The sequence below is a fragment of the Eleutherodactylus coqui genome, chromosome 8 (genome assembly GCF_035609145.1).
Source record: "Eleutherodactylus coqui strain aEleCoq1 chromosome 8, aEleCoq1.hap1, whole genome shotgun sequence".
Classification (NCBI taxonomy): domain Eukaryota; kingdom Metazoa; phylum Chordata; class Amphibia; order Anura; family Eleutherodactylidae; genus Eleutherodactylus; species Eleutherodactylus coqui.
Genome location: NC_089844.1, coordinates 149837704 through 149853441, shown reverse-complemented (window position 1 = coordinate 149853441; position 15738 = coordinate 149837704). Strand labels below are relative to the sequence as shown.

General features: G+C 48.5%; 1 protein-coding gene across 1 annotated transcript in view; it reads right to left on the bottom strand.

Moving 5' to 3' along the window:
- The window catches only part of PEMT (phosphatidylethanolamine N-methyltransferase), a 143992-nt gene that overhangs the window by 24891 nt on the left and 103363 nt on the right, over positions 1-15738 (bottom strand). Inside the window, exon 5 of the mRNA XM_066576684.1 lies at positions 1350-1461. Coding sequence (XP_066432781.1) covers positions 1350-1461 — 112 coding nt within the window. The remainder of the gene's footprint in view (positions 1-1349; positions 1462-15738) is intronic.

The window sequence follows — 15738 nt, the reverse complement described above, 5'->3', positions numbered from 1 at the left end:
GTGGAGATCAGAGAGTCTCCTAAATTGAGCATCCCTCACCGCTGATTAGCTGGGGCATTGCAGCAAGAAGTGGTCCTCATCCTCCACTGCCACATGGTCGCACAGTCTGCCCTCCATGGGCTGGTAGTTCTGCCTGTGCCGTCCTGATTTGATGACCAGGCTCCTGTGCTCTCTGGGATTTGGTAGTATTTTAAGATATGGGGCTAGCTTGTATTCCCTCTGTAGGCCCTGGTATATTGTCAGTTTCCGGGATGCTCTTATGTCATTCCTCCAGTCACTCATGTATTCCTCTTACCTCTCACTTATCACTCTCTTGATTTCGGCTTTTGTGAGGCGTTGCTGGTTTCTGGTTTGGTTGCGGCTCTCTGATGTACAAAGCTTTGTAACGGTAGGAGCTTGGGCTGGTACTTTGCAGGTGAGCCTAAAATGATGGCATCCTGTAGAATCCCACCTTGACCAGTCTGGGTATGTGTGCAAACCCCAGGTTTCACTGCTCTACAGGAAGATTTGGTCTATGGCGCTATCAAATATTTATTCCTTCATCCCCGTGGGGACCGCAGGAATCGTCTGCCACAGCTGTCACAGCTATGACAGCCTGGTAGAAATCTACCATGCTGTCTCATTGAATTCATCATGAATGAATAGCTAACCGCTGGCTGTAATTGGCTAAGCGCTCAGCCAATCAGCACAGCCCTTTCAGGAAGCGGGGAATCCCCGCCTGCTGAAAGTGCTGGACAGCAGTGCAGGGGAGCCAGCCGGAGAACGCGTCTGAGCGGCGGAGAGGTGAGTAATTTTTTTTTCTTCTTTTTTTAACAAGCTAATGATGATTTTTAAGGAAGGGCTTATATTTCAAGCCCTTTCCCAAAAATCATACTGCGGGGGTTGCCACAAACCACTGCTTTCAATGGGGCCGCCAGCAACGCTGACCCCATTGAAAGCAATGGGATAGCATGCTGCACTTCTGCCACAGCTGTCACAGAAGTCCTCAGTATTCTCCCTATGTTTTCAATTCGGCTGGCGCTGCCCCATTGTCATCCATTTAACCATCCATCTCATATATACAGTATCTATCCATCCATCTCTTATATTGCTATGGTGCTATGCTATGACATTGGCATGGTACCATTCACTGAGCGGTTCAGAATGGCCCATTCTACTGTCTATGGATATGGCAGAGTTTGCATGTAAAACAGCTGTCAGTGAGACCTGTGGAGTGCCGCTGCATCACAGGCTAAATCACTCCGAAACCCGAGGATGTCTGGACTTTGTTATCCTCAAGGGACCTCTGAGAAACTGTAAAGACCAGTAGGGTTATAGTTGGAAAGAAGACAGTAGTCAGGATTACTTACAGGAGGGCCAGGCCCAGAAAATTGGCGGTACTTCCCCAATACATTGGATTCTCCATTATATTAAATGGGAAGCCGGTCACCTTCTTCTCCATCAGGATGCCAAAGTAATCACCTGGAAGAAGAAGAAGAGGCATTTTTGAAGAGGTCATATACTGGAATCACTTTTCGGAGAAGATTTAGTCATTCAATAACTGGTAAGCTCACCGAGGCACTTAATGACGAAACGGACCATGTAAGTAGGCAGTCATTCACCTATGCTTACTGTGAATGGAGATGGCCATGCCAAAATGATCCCGACCCTCTCCACCCCATTCACTAGCGATGATCGTACCTGTGTAAAGGCACAAGAATAATTAACACTGGGACAGCCTGTCGGGCATCTGTGCCCAACAGGTCATTCCGTGTAAAAGAACGGTTAGATTTTAACTGGATCTTCGCCCTGAGAACACATTCATTTAAAAGCAACGCTCACTTGAAAATCCCAGTCCCCTGTCGGCCTAGTCGAGGTCATACCTCCTGTGACCACAAACATTGCACCCCTGTTTCTGGTATAGAGCTCCAAAACCCTGCATGTTACAAGACAACATTTTGTCTGCCTGCATCCACCACTAGGGGGAGCTCATAAGCTTACTGTATGCTGTGCAATTATAGAGTTTAGGAGGCTCTGGAGCTCCCCCTAGTGGTGGCTTCAGGCAGAGTTTTATCATGCAACTATGTCTATGCAGGGGATTTGGAGCTCTGTATCAAGAAAAACGAAAAAATCCAAAGCTCCAACTGCTATGAAGATTAAGAAACTGGTCAGCACAGAATGCGGAACCTATGAGGATGAAAGAAAAGGGGCGTTAAATGACGGTCATTCTCTGCGAGGACTAAAATGCTGATCTAAGCAATATGACATGATATATAGGACGTGGGTTGTAATAATGCGACCTGTGTTACCCACGCCTAACATAGAAGACAACAATTACATAGAAGATTACGTAAATTCTCAGCGGCGCGGTGTGAATTTTTAGCCGTTGAAATGTCAGGAGTCTAAATATACGCATTATTGTGTGGCAATGGTAACGAGGTCTGCAGGAAGATTCTTCACTAATGAACTCTCCGGTCTCCTGCAGTCGGCGGCTGCTACTCCGTGACATGCGTGTTAGTAACCTGATAAATGGAACAATCTCCCGTGGATATTTATGTGCGCGGTGTAATATTCTAGCGTGCAATGTACTCACACGTAATGCTGCGGCAGCCAGGCAGATTTATCTCATGGACGGGGCTGGCGATGTAACCAAAGTTAGTTGCCATGATTCCTGATGTAATGCCAATGCACGTCTTACTGAGAAATAATGAAACGCTTGTATCTCGATTATGTCAGTAACTGGGAAAGCTGGGTGACATTAAGTTAATTATTAGCAGGCTATAACTGGGTTGCCATATGGTTCTCTGCTCAATTTGCCCGATTATGTTGCAATATGCCAACATGGTGTGTGAGGGCGTTATCTCTGCGTAACAAGGTGAATTTGCAATTCAGGATCCTGGGAAAGCAGGATAATCTTCATGTAAGGACACTTAGCTGTGTTACATCTGCTTTTAATCGAGCTATGTGCAGTTCTTACTGACATCACAGTCGTATATAGAAGGTCTCAGTGATGCCAAGTACTCAGTTCCTAGATTTGCCACAGTCAAGTGCACCGATGCCGCAGTCCCACGCAGGCCTTACCGATGCCGCAGTCCCACGCAGGCCTTACCGATGCCGCAGTCCCACAAAGGCCTTACCGATGCCGCAGTCCCACAAAGGCCTTACCGATGCCGCAGTCCCACAAAGGCCTTACCGATGCCGCAGTCCCACGCAGGCCTTACCGGTGCCGCAGTCCCACGTAGGCCTTACCGGTGCCGCAGTCCCACGTAGGCCTTACCGTTGCCGCAGTCCCACGTAGGCCTTACCGGTGCCGCAGTCCCACGCAGGCCTTACCGGTGCCGCAGTCCCACAAAGGCCTTACCGATGCCGCAGTCCCACGCAGGCCTTACCGATGCCGCAGTCCCACGCAGGCCTTACCGGTGCCGCAGTCCCACGTAGGCCTTACCGGTGCCGCAGTCCCACGTAGGCCTTACCGTTGCCGCAGTCCCACGTAGGCCTTACCGGTGCCGCAGTCCCACGCAGGCCTTACCGGTGCCGCAGTCCCACGCAGGCCTTACCGATGCCAGTTGGATGAAGTTCCAACCAAACCATTTGTATTCTGACAATTGCTTCTTATAAAATGACAAGTGGCCTCACAAATTACTTGTCAGTCATTTCCCATAATTACCATAGTTTCCATACACAATAGACGGCACAGCTGTTCTTGCCCCAGATCTCTAAATGCCAGCCTGGTAAAGTGGGGCATGGCAGGTCGGCAGACAGAACAGCGAGTAAACCAATCTACGAAAATAAACTCCACATATTGATTCTCGCAGCCGGCTGGATGAAGCAATTAGCGGAGGAAAAAAAGAATGAAATGCATGAGCGCTCGATGTGGTTCATTCAGAGGGAGCTGCGAGATGTTCGCTGTAACAATCATAGGTGCAGCTCGTCTGTAGGGATAAATACACTGAACAGTCCTGATGTACCGGCAGGTTCAGGTCAGCGAATACATGACCGCGAATCACCCGGGCACCGCATAACGTCAAGTCAGGACCGCGAATCACCCGGGCACCGCATAACGTCAAGGCAGGACCGCGAATCACCCGGGCACCGCATAACGTCAAGGCAGGACCGCGAATCACCCGGGCACCGCATAACGTCAAGGCAGGACCGCGTATCACCCGGGCACCGCATAACGTCAAGGCAGGACCGCGTATCACCCGGGCACCGCATAACGTCAAGGCAGGACCGCGAATCACCCGGGCACCGCATAACGTCAAGGCAGGACCGCGAATCACCCGGGCACCGCATAACGTCAAGGCAGGACCGCGAATCACCCGGGCACCGCATAACGTCAAGGCAGGACCGCGAATCACCCGGGCACCGCATAACGTCAAGGCAGGACCGCGAATCACCCGGGCACCGCATAACGTCAAGGCAGGACCGCGAATCACCCGGGCACCGCATAACGTCAAGGCAGGACCGCGAATCACCCGGGCACCGCATAACGTCAAGGCAGGACCGCGAATCACCCGGGCACCGCATAACGTCAAGTTAGGACCGCGAATCACCCGGGCACCGCATAACGTCAAGGCAGGACTGCGAATCACCCGGGCACCGCATAACGTCAAGGCAGGACTGCAAATCACCCGGGCACCGCATAACGTCAAGGCAGGACCGCGAATCACCCGGGCACCGCATAACGTCAAGGCAGGACTGCGAATCACCCGGGCACCGCATAACGTCAAGGCAGGACTGCGAATCACCCGGGCACCGCATAACGTCAAGTCAGGACCGCGAATCACCTGGGCACCGCATAACGTCAAGGCAGGACCGCGAATCACCCGGGCACCGCATAACGTCAAGGCAGGACTGCGAATCACCCGGGCACCGCATAACGTCAAGTCAGGACCGCGAATCACCCGGGCACCGCATAACGTCAAGTCAGGACCGCGAATCACCCGGGCACCGCATAACGTCAAGGCAGGACCGCGAATCACCCGGGCACCGCATAACGTCAAGGCAGGACCGCGAATCACCCGGGCACCGCATAACGTCAAGTCAGGACTGCGAATCACCCGGGCACCGCATAACGTCAAGGCAGGACCGCGAATCACTCGGGCACCGCATAACGTCAAGGCAGGACCGCGAATCACCCGGGCACCGCATAACGTCAAGGCAGGACCGCGAATCACCCGGGCACCGCATAACGTCAAGGGGGAAGAAGAAGGATGATGTACAGCCAGCTGTAATGCAGCGCCCTATACTGGGGGATCAGCGGGAACAGCTCCACCCATGGGGACCCAACACCAGTTTTAGGGCGCATTCACACGGGGCGGATTGTCTGCAGCAGATATGCAGGTGAAAGTCGGCATCAACACCTGCGCCCCTTGGTGCGTCACTCACCCTCTCATTGACAACAGGTGGATTCTGTGAATGGTGCTACAATTGACATGCTGTGGATTTCAATTCCCGCACTGGTTTTTTGAGTGTTTTTTTTTGCAGCGTGTGGATGAGATTTTGAAAATCTTATACACTTTGCTGCTACAGTAAATGCAACGGATTTTCCATGCAGGGGGTCCGCACGGAAGACCCGCTGCATATCCACCCCATGTGAACATGCCTCCAAGGTCTTTATAGGCAGATCTGATAACCTTTGTTTTGAGAACTTCCTATAGGGGGCCAACTGATTGCCTAATATTACATTAGGTTTCAGTATAATGACACGCTGACGTTTGGGGTGCAGGATGACACCCTGATACTTGGCGTACAGAAATGGCATAAGGATACTTGGGGCACAGAACCATCACACTCTGACACTTGGGGTGCAAGATGAGAAAGTTCAGGTCGATGGCATAAGGAAGCTTGGAGCTCCAGATGACACACTGATACTTGGGGTACAAAAATGGCATAAGGATACTTGGGGCACAGAACCATGACGCTCTGACACTTGGGGTGCAGGACGAGAAAGTTCAGGTCGATGGCATAAGGAAGCTTGGAGTTCTAGATGACATACTGATAGTTGGGGTACAGGACAATGACACACTGATAGTTGGGGTACAGGACAATGACACACTGATAGTTGGGGTACAGGACAATGGCATAGGGACCTTTGGGGTACAAGACAATGACACATTGATACTTCAGGTAGAGGAAAACTAAACTTGTAACAGAAGATAATATTGGAGGGGGGGGTCACACATTTTAGGGCATCATGGTGTTTTGCAGCACTGGGGTTCCAAGTTCAAACCCCACCAAGGATAACAGCTGCGTGGAGTTTGCACGTTCTTCCGGTATTCGCGTCGGTTTCCTCCCACTCTCCAATACAGATTGAGCCCCCACGGGGACAGAATGCGGTATGAAGTGCTGCGTGATATGCATGCGCTATATAAGTAACAGATTATAACATTTCCTCTAATCCCTTCCTCTTGGATCACTATTACATAATCCAAATTTCCTTAGAAAGAGTTTTGTCGCAGATCCTGTGAATTCCCCGAAGCCGCGGGGACGTCAGCGGCGGCTCCACATAAGGGCTCTGTTATTAAGATGCCACTCCAGCATTTACTTTACTAGCTGAGCGTTTTGCAGTACGGTGCGGCGGGTGACACGGCTTTGTGATACCAGGCGGTACTTGATTCCTAGGTGTGATTTTCTCGTCTCCCGGAGGAATGTGTTCTCCATGGTGACAGCAGCAGATACAACACTTAGCGATGCCCCCTTATATGAGCCCGCGTTCTATCTGCCAGGTTGGCAGAACATTTCACAACACTACTGAGAATCACTGTGCAGAGCATTGTGGCCAGCAGTGACTGGGAGGTAAGCTCCAGGCAAGGACATCCGAGAGTCATCGTTAACCTGGACTAATTAAGACCTTGCAGGACACGGTCATCACGCTGCCACTGGTGCCACGGGCAAAGCTGGTTTTGTGTCTCTATTTGACCTTGTCAAGGATTTGCAAGCATGCCTTCCCATGTTTTGGGAAAACTGTGTGTTTAAGGGGTCTTGCAAGACTTTAAGGGGTTGTCCAGGGAGGGGAAATACCTAGCTGGTCCAGGGGTGTTGGAAGCACGCCTTCCGGCCTGGATCTAACACCGAGTCATGTGGAATGGCCATTCCTTTGCCCAAGACGTCATTGCAGGGGGCTGGCTGTTGGGTTCATTTCAACAACTAAGCCAGCTCCCTTCTCCGTCATGGCCAACGCAGAAACATAAAAGGCTGGCTTAGTTATTGAACAGTCAGCCTCCCGTGATGACTTCTCTGGCAACAGAAGGGCCTTATCATGTCATTCGGGCATGAAACTGGACGGGAAGTGGAGGTTCCGACAATTTGGATTGTGTAAGCATTTCCCCTCCGTGCACAACCTCTTTAAGATAGACCATCAATGTCTTATCAGCAGAATGAAGGAGCCCCATTACTGCATACACAAGGACAGCGCCATGCATAGGAGGGTGGCTGTGCCTGGTACTGCAGCTCCGTCTTATTCACACACTTGTTTAAGCAATGAAGGGGCTCCTTCATTTTGCTGTTCGGCCAAGATTTTGGGGTTCAGACTGAACAAACATTCTTGGCTTATCCCAAGTATTAAAAAAAAAAAACAAACAAAAAAAAACAACACCTTCTGGCCACTATTTCAGGAAGTTTTTGAAAATCTGTGACTCCCTACCAGCAGTTAGGTTAACCCTCTTCCTGGCTAAACCACAGGATGCCACAATGAGATGTCACATGGCATGAACAGACATCAGAGGCATAACTTGAAGCTTCTGGGCTTCGATGAGAAATCTGTAAGGCCTCATTCACACAGGCATGATTTTTCTGACTTGGATCGGACAATTTAAAGGGGGGGTCCGGTTACAACACACGTTTTTAAAAATAGGTCCAACACTGTAAAATAATAAAAGCAGAGGTCCCAACGATCCAGCACTGCAGGCCTCCGGTCCTCCCTTTGTGGTACCATGCGAGTGCTGCAGCCAATCAAAGGCGGGAGCGTCACCACCCATTCCCTGTCACATCCTGGGCACCATGATGCCAGGAGTGCAGAACAGTGATGCTTCAACTTCTGATTGGCTGCAGCAGTCATGTGATGTCCATTTCACAACAAAGACTGGGATGACCGTGGGGTCGCAGCGCTGGATCACTGGGCTTTATTTTAAAAGTGTTGGACCTATTTTTTAAAAACTTGTTTAACCCCTTTAATCCACGACAGAATTTAAAGGCGGAGTCTCGAAGTTTTGCTGCGGATTTGCATGTGAATTTTGCTCCTGTCAACAGGGCGAATCCGGGTATGGAAGCTCGATGCAAGCTTCACTCCAAGAATTGAGAGGCCAGTACGGGACAATCCACGCTGTGTGGGCTACAGTACTGATTTTCATCACATTCATTAGAATGCAAAACTGATGCGGATTTCAACAAAGATTTGGGCCTCATGTCCACGGGGAAAAGAAGAATTAAAATCCGCAGCGGATCACCCGCACGCGGATCCGCACCCCATAGGGATGCATTGACCACCCGCGGGTAGATAAATACCCGCGGATGGTCAATAAAAGTAAATAAAAAAAAATCTGGACCATGCTCCATTTTCGTGCGGGTCTCCCGCGGGGACGGCTCCCGCAGGCTTCTATTGAAGCCTATGGAAGCCGTCCGGATCCGCGAGAGACCTAAAATAAGAATCAACTTTCCCGCAGCGGACCGGGCAGATCTTCCCTTCTTCGCGGCCGGATCTTCTTTCTTCGGCCCGGCAGATGTGCCCGGCGCATGCGTGCCGACGACGTGCCGAGCACACCAGCGGACCGAAGAAAGAAGATCCAGCCGCGGAGAAGAGAAGATCTGCACGGACCCCTGCGGGTGAGTTTATTCTTATTTTCAGCGCTCATGTCCGCGGGGCAGGAGGGACCCGCTACGGATTCTCCATGGAGAATCCGTAGCGGGCCTGATTTTCCCCGTGGACATGAGGCCTTAGGCCGGATGCACACGGGAGAGCTGGATACCGCATGCCGTCGGTCAAGCACAATACAGATTTAAAAAATATATACTTGTAACTCCTGCGTTGCCGCTAGGCGATGATGCAGGCACTCGCGTCCCATCCTCAATGTCAATTACGGATGGGCTTCGGGTCAGGCGGCCTCCATTAATTTCAATGGAGGCCGTCCACAGCAAAATAGCGTATGCTGTGATTTTCCCTCCGCACTCGGAATATGCAATTTGTTTCCGCGAGTGTGAAGGAAAAAGCGAAAGTACATACCTTTTAATGCACACGATTTGCTGCGGGCACCGACAGCGGGTTCCACAATGGGAATCCGGTCGTGTGAAGCCGGCCTTAGGCATGGACTCTGCGGCCAAATCTGCGGCAAACTTCCACTGTATGAACAAGTCCTAACAGCGCCACCACCTCCCATTTATAATATGGGTATCTTTTTATTTGGGAAAGGGTCTTTGGACCCCTCAGGCCCAGTACACCTGCTGCCTCTGCCCCCCATAGAGCTGCACCCCTGGATGACCTCATAATGTTTGGGCAGGAATTGGGTGAAAATACGATTCCCCACTGTAAAAGGCAGCAGTTTATACCTCACCCAACTTTCCCAGACTCCTGAAAGGCAAGTGTTCCAGTAGAGCAAGGAAAACATGACTGCATACCGAGAAGAAATCCGTAAGCGAGCTGTAATGACGGCCACATGTGGGGACACCCAGCTTTCCCGGGATCAGATAGAACTACTTCATCACTGACTTGTATTTCCTGGAGGTTCTCTATAATTTACATGCGCTTCTGCAGAGCGCGGTGACAGCCAAAGTCATTACTGCAGAGGAGGCTTGTTATTTTGGGTAATTACCTCCGCCGCCTGTGCAATCAGGGAAGCTTGTACTTAACGCTCCCGTCACAAACACCAGCCAGATGCTTCATAGCGTAATACATGTAGAGTGGCCCTCCAGGACGCGGAGAATGCCAGTCTGACAGGACACGGTGGGGATGGAAGCAGGCATTAGTGCCGGCCACTCACTGATACATTAATGGGGGCACGCTGCACACTTATCCCCCCGACCCTAGAAATGGCTTGTCTAGAGGAGGGAAATGACATCTTACACATGCAGATTTACTCTCATTACTATGTCGAGTAGAACTCCCTCCTCCCTTCTCTCCTATTGCTGTGTGCCAGATTTCCTACAAGCCTATTCATGAAACAGGAGGATCAGGATGAGCAGTGCATCTAGCAGGCAATTATCACCTGTGAGCAGTGGTTGCAACAGACAGAATGGAGCTGGATTGGGGACCGTTAGGCTAGGTTCAGAAGGGACGGATTTGCTGCGGAGATTCCGTGCAGGATTACTGTGCGGCAAATCCGCTTGCGGCTCCTAAGCCTGGGATTAGCCAGCCCTGTGGACGAAATTTTGCAAAAATCTCGTCCACACGGGGCGTCCAATCCGTCGCGGCAAAGATGGGCTGAACCGGCGCGGAATTGACAGCTGAAGCATGTCAATTCTTTTTTTTCTTCCATTGCGGACTCTCCTCTCTATGGAGAGTCCACTTCCAAACCCGCCGCTCTCCCGCGGAAATCTAATTTTTTTTGGTGTGGCCAAACCGCGAGATCTCTGCTGGATTTCCGTCCTGTGGGAACCCAGCGTTACCGATCCATTATTGATGGCGTATTCTAATGATAGGCCATCAATGATTTACAAACGCCTTTAGGATCTGGCAAGTTGAGCGCAAGGGCGTCCGTACCATAGAGGCAGGCCATGAGACTGCTATGGAGTACTTGGAGGGAAAGGGTCCCATTTCTGGTTGCACCATCACTTTTGCTACTGGGCAGCGAAAACTTCTTCCAAAGAGGAACTGCATTTAGGGTAAAGAAAAAGTTGGGGAATTGGCCCATTGGTCATTTTAAAGGGCATAGAATGGGAAACAAACGTCCGGTCCTCCTGTCCAGGGTGGCAAAATCTGCCACCATAATAGGGGGCTTATGGATTATTTATGTTTTTACTATGGGGCCCCATTGCTTCTATGTACCCCACTGGGTGAGGGCGTCTTTTTTTTTTAATGTTGCTGCAGCAGCTTGAGGAGGTTTTGAAAAAAAAAAAAATGTCCCCCACCTAACCCCTTGCATGTGACAAGGAAAATGGGAAGAGGGCTATGACATCACAGATGTTCTGATGTCACCTTACTATAGGCACAGACGTTTCTGGTGAGCAGTGACCTCAGCGCAGTGCATTATACATGCCTTCAGCCATGCACGCAGTCCAGCTTCTGGTTTCATGCACGATCTGTGCCGCTGCTTGCGGATGAGGCGTTCAGCCCCCCCTCACTTTCCCATTGACTTCGCCTCGTGACAAGACGTCGGCTCTGCTTTATCTTATTCTTCTCCTCTTATGATCAAGGCTGACGCCACTCACTCGGTGCGCACCGCGTCGGTGAATGGATGTCAGGATGCCAGTTATATCGTAGGCTTGGAGTCTGAAGGCAGCGATGTGCTTTGAAGGTGCAGCTTCCATTTGGACTTGCTTTAATGATTAAAAAGTGGCATTCCTTTAACCCTTTAGCGATGGGCCCCTTTTACACCCTATCGACCCACCAACTTTTCGTTTTTTTTCGTCGCCGCATTCCTAGAGCCATAACTTTGTAATTTTTCCGTCAACATAGCCGTGTGAGGACTTGTTTTTTGTGAGGCGATATGTAAAAAAATTAGCTATTTTCAGCAATTTGATCATGGGCATAATACACTTCAGTGTAGGCCACTGTAGATGGCAAACCCAGAGGCCATCGTTAAGGCCCCCCATGATCACATGGTGGGGGTCTAATGAGTGATAGGGTGAGCCTTTTACATTCCGCGGTCAGTAAAGGGTTAAACAGCAGGAATCGGCGGTTTCTCTGGTCCCCGCTTTAGAACAAGTGCCGGGCGGTCATCAGACAGTGAGGACCCCGCTCCTACCGACACAAAAAGCCTGTACTGTTATTCCGATACTGAGGAGCATGCATCAGAATAAAGCCCATTATAACCACTGTAAAAAGGTGTATGGGTGGGCACTAAGGGGTTAATTGGCATTAAATGGGAGATAAGCTACTACTAACATACATCCACTAGGCAGTTACATTTCAGACTGCACATCCTTTGTCTTTCAGAAAGATAAGCGGTGCCAGGTACGTATGGCAGCCTCCTATCCTCTTGGTTAACATGTCAGGCTAAACTTACATGTTTTTGTGGATTTCAGAGTTGACAAACAATCTCCTACGTGTCGTTAATAAGTCGTATTTCTAGGGACGTCTATCTTATTTTTTACTGACCCCATGCAGAGCGAGCGACACAAACCAGTCCAAATGCCCCAACTGTTCTCTTAGTCATAGCTTTCCATAACTCTCCGTTCGCTGTCAGGGCAGCGTCACTTGCATAAGTAACTAAGGAAGGGGGGGCTTTAATAGAAACCCAGAGACTGTGACACACAGAATCAAGGCTGGTAGAGATAAATGCAGTATGAAGCCCTGAAGCGTATGCTGCAGCACCGGGTATTTCAGCACACAGGTGTAATGACCAACTCCTGTAGCTACAAGGCAGGCGCCGTGGTCGCACCTCGGGGTCGGGATTACATTAAAATGTGTTCGCTGCTGATTGGTATTTAGTTCTGTACATACATTATAAATCAGCAAAATGTTGCGTCGCTCTGTACAGTTACAAGAAAAAGTAAATGAACCCTTTGGAATTCCCTGGGAGTTCTGCACTAATCAATAAAATGTCCGATTGTCTAGAATTGTAACAAACACGATGTAACTACTAACACACGGACACTTGTACAATACTTGCCTTTTACTGAGCACATTGAGTAATCATTCAGAATGCAGGGGAAAAAGTAAGTGAACCCTTGGATGTAATAACCTGCAAACGTCAAACAGCACAACTGTTACATTGTATCTAGGTCAGTTATAGACAAACACAATAAGACCACATTATAATTAGAAATAAATGCAGAAATCCAGGGAATTCCAAATGGTTCGCTCTTTCCCGTAAGTGTACATATATTACTCTTCCGGTACGGATCCTGGAGGGCGCACACTGCTGGACGAGATTTGAGCGTGTTGTGCATTCAGATGCCCAGATCCTGGACCTAAACAAGTAGCCTGCGACACCAAAATCCATTGGCACCATGAAAAGGACTGTGATGCTCACTGAGCTTCCGCTGGGGTAGATGTGGGGGTGGAGGGTAGTTTGGGAGAGCAGGATGAGCTAGCTGGGTGACAGAAGGAGGGGTAGAGGGAGGAGATCCAGGGAGGCTACTCCTGAACTGGCACACCCCAACAGTTGGTAGATGAGGGGGATGCCTTTACAGGATTAGTGCTGCAGCAGTATGATGTGGCCTCTGACCTCCAGGGGGTTGCCTGCTCCAGTAAGAAGAGGAGCGTAGAGCAGCTAGACAGACCCTGGTAGTGTGTGTGTGTGTGGGGGGGGACTCAGTTATTAGGGGGACAGAGAGGGCAATCTGTTACAAAGACCGGTATCGCCGAATGGTGTGTTGTCTTCCTGGTGCTCGAGTTCAACACATCTTGCATCACATTGACAGATTACTGGGAGGGGCTGGTGAGGATCCAGCGGTCATGGTACAAATTGGCACCAACGACAAAATGAGAGGTAGGTGGCAGGTCCTTAAAAACAATTTCAAGGAACTAGGATGTAAGCTTAGGGCAAGGACCTCCAGAAAGGCAGTAGGATATTGGGGAGATAAACAAATGGCTCCAGAGTCGTTGCAGGAAGGAGAGGTTTGGGTTACTGAAGAACTGGACTGACTTTGCCGTTGGCTACAGGCTCTACAGTAGGGACTGGCTGCATCTCAATGGGGATGGTAAAGCTGTCCTGGGGGAGATGATGGCTAGAAGGTTGGAGGAGTATTTAAACAAGAGACTGGGGGGGGCAGGGCAACCAAAAAGAGATAGGGGGGAAGACAGTGTAGACAGTGACCCGGGACTAAGTAATGAAAATAGGGGTGGAGCAGTGGGAGGGGTTAGTACAGTTAGAACTGGCAGAACAGTTAATAGAGATACACGTAATATAAAAAAATAACCAAAACCTTCTAAACTGTATGGTAAGTAATGCTAAAAGTCTGATCAATAAAGTAGATCAACTGGAAGTAATAATGTCTGAGGAAAACTACGACATAGTGGGAATAACTGAGAACTGGTTGGATGAAAGCTATGACTGGGTGGGGAACTTACAGGGTTACTGTCTGTTCAGAAGGGATTGTAAAAAAACGGAAAGGAGGAGTTTGTCTTTATGTTAAGTCCTGTTTAAAGCCCATTTAACAGAAAGATATATGTGAGGGAGATGAACACGTGGAGTCTCTATAGGTGGACATACATGGAGAAAAAAACAACAACAAAATCTTCACAGGGGTTTTCTATAGATCACCAAATATAACAGAAGCCACTGAAAATCTATTATTGAAGCTAATAGAAAAAAGCAGCAAATCACAAATGATGTGATTATTATGGAGGACTTTAACTATCCAGATATAACCTAGGAAGCCAAAAGCTGCAGATCTCATAAAGGTAACACGTTCTGTCAAATACTAAATATAATTATCTTAGCCAACTTGTACAGGACACAACTAGAGGAATAGCCATCTTGGACTTAATATTAACCCCTTAGTGACGAAGCCTGTTTGCGCCTTAGTGACGGAGCCAAATTTTGGAAATCTGACATGCGTCGTTCAACGTGGCATAACTCCGTAAAGGCTTTACATATCCAAGTGATTCTGACACTGTTTTTTCGCCACATGTTGTACTTCATTTAGATTGTAAAAAGAGACCGATATAATTTGTGTATATTTATTAAAAGTACCAATATTGGAAAAATTTTGAAAAAATTGTCATTTTTTCACATTTTCAACCGTAATATCTCAAATATGTCCAAACATACTGTACAAATTTTTGATAAGATATATATTTCCATCTGTTTACTTTATTCTGAATGCACACTTGAAAAACTTTTGTGTTTTTTTTAACCATTTAGAGGACGTACAAATTTAACATTACTTTTCAGCATTTTGAGGAGCACTTTGTTTTCCTGCACCAAGCCAACTTTGCAGAGGCTCATAAGTGTCAGAATAATAGATACACCCACAAATGACCCCATTTTAAAAACTACACCCCTTAGTGTATTCACTGAGGGGTGTCATGAGTATTTTGACCCCACCAGTTCTTTTCAGGAATTAGTTCAATTTAGGGGACAAAAAATAAAATTTCATATTTTTGCAAATATGTCATTTTAAAGACATATTTTTTTCCTATAGAGCCCATGAAAATGAGGATTTACACACCAAAATAGATACCCCCGTTTCTCCCGTGTTCAGAAACATACCCATTGTGGCCCTAATCTTATGTCTGGATGCATAACGGGACCCAAAATGAAAGGAGTAGTCGGTGTCTTTCAGAACATAAATTTTGCTTGAAGGCGTTTTAGGCCCCATAGCACTTTTGTAGAGCTCTTGAGTGGCCAAAACCAAAGAGAACCCCCACAAGTGACCCCATTTTGAAAACTAGACCCCTTAACGAATTTATCTAGGGGTGTACTGACCATTTTGACCCCACAGTTTTTGAATGAATTCAAGCCAAGCAAAAGGAAAAAATTGTGATTTTTCATTTTTTTGTCAATTCTGTCATTTTAAAAACAGCTTTTTTTGTACAGCACACACATGAATGAAGCCTTTCATCCCAAAATGGATACCCCTGTTTGTCCCGTGTTCAGAGACATACCCATTGTGGCCCTAATCTTTTGTCTGGATGCACAACGGGGCGCAAAATGAAAG